Below are 7,271 nucleotides of genomic sequence, written 5' to 3'. Positions count from 1 at the left end.
TGTAACCAGAGACTCACACATCGATGGGTTGTACTGTTCTAGTAAGAAACTGAGGGGCTGCAAAACCAAATGCGGCAGATGCGAGCCCTTGGCACGCGCCCTTCTGTTCATCAGTGATTCTCATTCGGCATTGTGATATCGGAAAACGGCAAAGTCTATACGAAATGTATTTACTATTCCCATATATATATATATTAAAATATATATTAAAAAAACATATATATATATATATATATATAAAATGATTCAATAATCTAATATATATATATATATATATATATATATATATATGTATATGTATTAGATTATTGAATCATTTTATATATATAATGTTTTTTTAAACTTATGATGAATATGGAAAATGATGAAGCGTCGATCCTTCAATCTTCTTATAAATGTTTTACTAAACGTTGTTTATTTTCTTTTTTCATTTACATATTGATATTCGTAACGTTTAATCGCTTTATCTTCGTCCGGTCAGTAACCGTTTTAAAAGTGTTATTATGCTTAAGCGTTCGCACGTGTTCGGAAGCCAACTGTATCGCGTTACTTCCTGTAACTGACATGGAAACATTATACTTTACGTAGGAGAATTTAACGATCTTTATTTTTCTACGAATACACTTGCTTTACAATCGATATACATAAATATCTATAATAAGATATTTATTTAATTAATATTAATTAAAAATTCTATTTAACATCGTTGTTAATTACAAACAAATTATCTTTCATTATTATACATAATATTTATTTGTTCTCGAATATTTTAATGGTTAATCATTATTAATTATCAATTAAAAATGTGATAATTAAAATTAATATAATTTTTTTATCATTTTATTCATAATTCAATCGTAAATGGTAATAATATAACGACATTAAACGGTACGAATTAACTTATAGTTCGGTTAATTATAAGGTGCAAGGAATATTTCGAGGATACCGATCATTAAGCGGTTTTAATAAATGGCATTTAATAAGTCATAAATCGGATCATCGTCGGTAAAGACGACTTGTCCCGATTGAATTAATTGTCCGCCAGAAACCAGTTTTGCTCATGGAATCATGCATCCAGCAACACGAATTTGGTCTTCGTTCTTTAAAGCTTCGTCCTTTCTTTGTCGAAAATAATTTTTTTTATTTTCTTTTTTTTTTCATTCCTATGTACGAATGTATGGTTCAGTGTCGCGCGAGTTAAGACTCGTGTCGTCTTAGAAGATAATTCTAATTTACGGACAGAATCAAGAAAGATAAAACGATTATCGTCTTTGTAAAGTTTGCTTGTTGAAAAAAAAAAAGCGGAAGAAAAAATAAAAAATTAAGGAAAAAAAATTAAGAATTATTTTCGACGTTTTACATTTTATGTACAGCGAATTTTGTTATTGCAATGCGTCAAGAACAGGAAGTTCTAAAATACAAAGTTTTCGAGGAATTTCCTTTTGTCTGATTCTACTATTGTCACGAAAGGTTCCTTTATATTATAGTTATACCATTGTACCGAAAGATACGTGTACACACGTAACTATTCACGAAGACGATCGCCATCGACATTTTCTTCTCTTTGAAGAGATATTCGAAGGACTGCTTTGATTTGTTTGAAAATCATTTCTATATTATATATATATAAAATATAGAAATTTCTTTGAAAGGATTTAAAAAAAAAAATCATTATAAATAAAAATGAGATATTGTACCTGTTAATAATTAGTTAAATATCACATGGTCATATTCTCCATTATGATTCTAGTTAACTTTGAATGAAAAAATACTGAAAAAGACTGACGAAGAAGATACTCGTATTCCTAACATGAAGAATATTTTCGAGAAGCTCAACCACGCACTGTTCTCATGGACGAGCCAAGGGGAGCCTTTTAGTATTCAGCGAGATCGTTCGTTGTCTTCTACGCAGCTTATTTACCAGAAGTCATGATATCAACTCGGAAATCGCTTTGTCCTGGGAAAACCCAAAGTGTATAAAGATATGAACGTATAAAGCATAATAATCAAAGAGACAAGTCTCCTTTTGTTTATTTTGCTTTTATTTGTTTTTTGTTTTTGTTTATTTTTTAAATTAACTAATCTATTTCTCCGTATCGTTTGGATCGATAGTATAACATCATTAATTCTTATAGAGCTCCAGCCAGACGTCTCGACTTGAAAAAAAAGGACGTGAATTTGTCGGACTTCATCCCTTTCTCGGGTTTCCGTCATAAGATATTAACTCTAAGCAACCCTCGAGTCTTCATAAAAATCTAAATATATACATGTATATACGATATATAATATACATAATCTGAAACAGATTTTAGCGTTATCAATAAAAAATATGTATAACTAAAAATATCTCGTTGTATATAAATACAATATGTTTTATTACATTCGATGATATATCAAGAAGCCGCAGCAATGACTTTTCGATTTAACGCCTTCTCTTCACGTCGTTTCGAGATAATCAAGAATCGTGCCACGTTCACCTGTCGTCCGATCTACACCTGCTACAAAATCTCGTTTTCCCCGTCGACGACATCTGCTCTTTCTGAATTTTCAACGTATCCATAGGGTTTTAAGGATAATTAAATTTTGCGCTCTGTTTCAACCAAGATTTTTCATATGATATTAATAAACGAAAGAAATAAAGAGTGAAAAGGTTATTGTTGATTCATGTCGAGTAAAATATTACGAAAGAATATGAATTTATTCCGTTATTTTATTACCAATGATTTATGTAATATCAGAATAAATGGAAATGAAGAAAAATTTATAACGGATAAGAGAAAAAGAACTTTCAGACGACTCACGGAATTCGATTCTTCAGTTTCGCGTTGAATGGCTGACGTTGTAATGTTATCCGGAAACGTGATTCGAATTTCAATTTCAGAAAGTCATTCTATTGTTCTTGGGTCAGGAAGGTAGATCGCGCTTAAATAAAACATCTCTGAGTAAAACGAGATTTGGCAAAGAAAGATACAACGAGACGAAGAAAAAAGGGAATAATAATCTTACAGTTGGTAGATTATTCGAGTCTTGTGCGTAGCGATACGTCTCTTATGTTTAGCGTACACACCTGAGGAACGTGCAGGCACGCGACATTCTCAAATCAGACTCTCGTTGTTTCCGCGAATAAAGGATATTTCTTCTTTTTTTTTTGCTATTCCATTTTGAAATTCTTTGAGTGTATACAAATCGAATAAAGAAAAATAAAACTACGCTTTATACGATAATATCAGATATTTGAATGTATAAGTTTGAATATAACTTTCCAAATATTTTGATTTTGTTTTTGTTTATATTGTTATTCTATAGGTTTTTATTCTAACCTATAGAAGGTTTTCATTCTAACCTTTATTCGATATGATTAAAAACATTAGTTTTGTTAGTTGTGATAAGACGTTTTTATATCATACAGGTATTAGCGTTTCTTACAATAATAATAATTTGCGTTACGTTCAAATCGTATAACTATATTATTATTTTTCTTATAAAGTATATGTTATCGACATTCGATAATCAACGAGCGTCGGTATATTAGGGTGTAACTACTATCGACGTATAATAAGTTTGTTTGATATTTGTAAGTATTATAAATTCTTGATTCTTTGCGGCTCACATTGCTTTATACACATTTTGGAAAAAATATTTATTTATAAAAGATGGGTAATGCTTCATTGAAAGCAGAAGTAAAATCCGAAGGGGATAAAAAATTGAAGCCTTGCTGTGCTTGCCCTGAAACAAAAAAGGCGAGAGATGCATGGTATGTTACATTACGATATTAATAGGTTATATCATATTAACAGAAATAAAAGGAAAAGTTTAAAAGATTGATTTTTCTTAAAAATTTTCTTTTATTTTGAATTTGTACTGATTTGGATATGTATAATTTAATTGAAATGATTATTAAAAAAAAAAAATATATATATATTTTATATTTTATACGATATTAATAGGTTATATCATATTAACAGAAATAAAAGGAACAGTTTAAAAGATTGATTTTTCTTAACAATTTTCTTTTATTTTGAACTTGTACTGCTTTGAATGTATATAATTTAATTGAAATGATTATAAAAAAATATATATATATATATTTTATATGTAATATTAATAAAATATATTATTTTAATATTAATATTAATAAAAATATACATTTGTATTGCAGTATTATAGAAAAGGGAGAAGAAAATTGTAGAGAACTTATAGAGGCTCATAAAAGCTGTATGCGTTCAATGGGATTTAATATATAATACATCAAAGAGTAAATTATATTTTGTAACTTTCATCGATGTAATTATTATTACAAAAATGCTGTGGTTACAGATATTGTTCTGTATTTATTTTTATTTGTAAATAACTTAGTATTATGTAAAATAATTTAAAAATTAAATATACAAGTTTAAATTATAATAAAATAACTAATGTTATTTTTATGTTATGTATCTATGTTATATCATATGATATGCAATGTTATTGCATAATATGTTTATAAGATTACAGTAGTAGAACGATGAAATATATACAATGAACAACTATATTGTTTACTTCTTATACAACCAATTTTTATTTACTTATACCAAAAGTGATTAATAAATTATTCTTAATACAATTATTCATTACGTTAACAAAAAGAGCTCCTTCTATACTGATATTCATTTACTATATTGTGATCTGTATCTTGCCATGGTTGAAATTTTAAAATAATGTTAATAATTTAATCTAAAGCTTTGGCTATAAAAAAAAATGTATAAATAAATATAAATTAGAAACTTAACATTGAGACCACTTTAGGAATAAAATAATATTATAAAACTATATTACAATTTTAATGTTCTTGTAGAATATATAACCCATAAATTTATCTTTTATAGTCTAAAATGTATTGTTATGAGAGCTTGGAAATAAAAAGCAAGATCCTGTTGGGAATTCTAACAAAGCATATATTTTAATTTAACATGTGGCTAATGCGAAAGTTTTTACTCTTGCATAACAATTCCACAGTTTGGTTTCCCTGAACATTCCATAATAATGAACAGATCTTTAATTGATTCATGGCAAAATCTGTTACATATGTATAATAATTATTTTTGTTTAGTTGCCATCAGTCATAGTTATTGCTGGTGGTCCTATTGAGCCAAAAGACAAATTTACATATGACTGGTGCATCATAAATATTGAAATTATAAAACAATGAGTGACACTTTCATTGTGATAAATTGTCACTTTTTTTAATGGTCTCCGCAAGAATTTTAACTATAATAAATAGACCTTAATAGTATCTCAGTATAATTTCTGAAATATGATAAGAGTAATAATAAGAATTTGCTAATTCACGTAACGATTAAGTATATAATATAAATAACAAGTAAATGGACTGTAGTTTCGTTTTTTTCTCATTCACAGCATTGCATTGGACTTATGAGCTAGGGCACGGTTAGTCTTAAGTTAATTGAATAATTAAATAGAATATTTGTAATTAGTATGAAAGTAGTTGTACTTTATATGTGAGTGAGTGAAATGTGATGTAAAATGTGCAAGTGTGTCTTTGTGTGTAAATATATAGGGTACAGGTATATGGACAGAAACATTTCTTTAGATGCTCCCAATTATACAGAAGCTATTAATCAATATACGTCCAAGAATAATTTTGTTTGTCATATAAAATTTTACTATACTGTTTATATGTGTGTATGTGGTTATGTATGTATGTATGTATATATACATACATATACATATATATATATATATATATATATATATATATATATATATATATATATATGTGCATGTATATATCTACTGGCATTCAATATCGAGTGAAAATTGACAGCATTTTGATACAAAGGTATATCATACACAAAGAGACAGAGAGTAAGACAATACTGCATTGACATCGATATTGGAGCATCTCTAAAAATGTTTATGATAGACGAACGATCAGCATTAAATAATCGCATCACAGCTACGAAAGAGTTTTGTTTTCCAAGCTCTGCCAGGACGCTTTTTTAATTGGTATAATCGATCGCCATAGGAGGATTGGCCGGATCGAAGTTAACACAGCCAGTTTAAGTACGACGAAAATTTAGTAGAACATGTTGAATAAGGAATGGCAATGGAATTATAACCATCTTTTAATAGTTTTATCAGTAAATTTTCATATATCCTTTTACTCGTACATGATAATAAAGGTGCTTCCAGAAGTAGTAATAATTTTATCAGAATATAATTTACATGGAACACCATAATTTCGTAAAGAATTAGAATTTTTTGTGCTTGAAAAATTTAATAAGCGAATTGTACCAAAATTTTGATATAATCTTAATTCTGAAATTTTTTTACCGCGACGCACGCATAAAACACATAATGTGTCAAGGAGCCAGTTCGTTATTCATGCTAGTAATGCAAGAATATATTATTACATAATCATTTTGCTGCTACTATAATGGAGGCAAGTATACTAGTGATAAACCTAAAGCATTGCGGTCACGTAATTTCAAGGATGCTGGACAAGAACGGTTTGAGGCAGTCTATTATCTTCGGGCACGGTTGTGCTTTCATTTGGACCAGCAACTCTCACCTATCTTGTGGAACACGCATGGAACGTAATACTTTACTTTGCTGTAAATTATAATGTAAGGGTATTTATATTTATAATTTTTTGAAATTTTACGAAGTTGAAAAGCTATAAAGTTGGTGACTTTGCTACAAATGTTTAAAATGAATGTTTTCCGTTTTAAAAAATAGAATAAACTTACTTGGTACTGTTCTTCCGTATCCATAATTCCAGTTACAGCAACTACTTGATACTGTCTAGCTTTCATCGCAGCAGTTGATTTACGCACAAGTCGCATTGCACCAGGTGCACTGCTCGTACTATTAAATTGTGCCATTTGTGATGGACTGTGACTTGGATCTAATACTAACATAGTTATAGAACCATCTCTTAATCGTTCTACACCCATTATTGTTCTGCTATGGCCTAAAAATATATTTAATTTACATTACATTAATTGTATTTTAAATATATTTAATATATTTAAAATACAATTCCTTTCAATAATTACCTTGATGTTGCAAATAAAGTGGTGGTTTAAAATCGTCACATCTCTGGAAATATTGTAATACCCAATTAAACATTTCAGGATGTCCTCCATCAACACTGGTGGGTCTATGGAAGTCTACTAGCTGACATCTGTATAATACAAATTTTATGTTATATAACCAATGGAATAGAAAAATATCATGGAACGTACTTTATTTTTAAACTGGATAACAAA

At 28.5% G+C, this 7,271-nt stretch overlaps 2 protein-coding genes across 5 annotated transcripts in view; one reads left to right on the top strand and one right to left on the bottom strand.

Moving 5' to 3' along the window:
- The first annotated feature begins 3,552 nt into the window (after positions 1-3,552).
- On the top strand, positions 3,553-4,529 carry Cox17 (Cytochrome c oxidase copper chaperone COX17). The gene is made up of 2 exons (XM_085657677.1): positions 3,553-3,754; positions 4,160-4,529. The coding sequence occupies exons 1-2, from the start codon at positions 3,654-3,656 to the stop codon at positions 4,242-4,244; spliced, it is 186 nt and encodes a 61-aa protein (XP_085513803.1). The 5' UTR covers positions 3,553-3,653; the 3' UTR covers positions 4,245-4,529.
- LOC118441065 (zinc finger-containing ubiquitin peptidase 1) overlaps positions 4,428-7,271 on the bottom strand; it is a 7,115-nt gene continuing 4,271 nt past the window's right edge. For 2 of the 4 annotated variants that reach the window (XM_035864985.2, XM_035864986.2), the window contains exons 5-8: positions 7,248-7,271; positions 7,059-7,186; positions 6,750-6,973; positions 4,428-6,612 (exon numbers count right to left, since the gene is read on the bottom strand). The exon at positions 7,248-7,271 is cut by the window's right edge and continues 379 nt beyond it. In XM_035864985.2, the coding sequence (XP_035720878.1) occupies positions 6,568-6,612; positions 6,750-6,973; positions 7,059-7,186; positions 7,248-7,271 (421 nt within the window). In that variant the 3' untranslated portion in view covers positions 4,428-6,567. The remainder of the gene's footprint in view (positions 6,613-6,749; positions 6,974-7,058; positions 7,187-7,247) is intronic. The other 2 variants (XM_035864984.2, XM_035864976.2) reach the window with 2 other exon arrangements.

This window comes from Vespa mandarinia, chromosome 6, assembly GCF_050613455.1.
Source record: "Vespa mandarinia isolate Hongniang chromosome 6, ASM5061345v1, whole genome shotgun sequence".
NCBI lineage: Eukaryota > Metazoa > Arthropoda > Insecta > Hymenoptera > Vespidae > Vespa > Vespa mandarinia.
The sequence above is the reverse complement of the archived record's forward strand: the minus strand, read 5'-3'. Positions and strand labels throughout refer to the sequence as shown.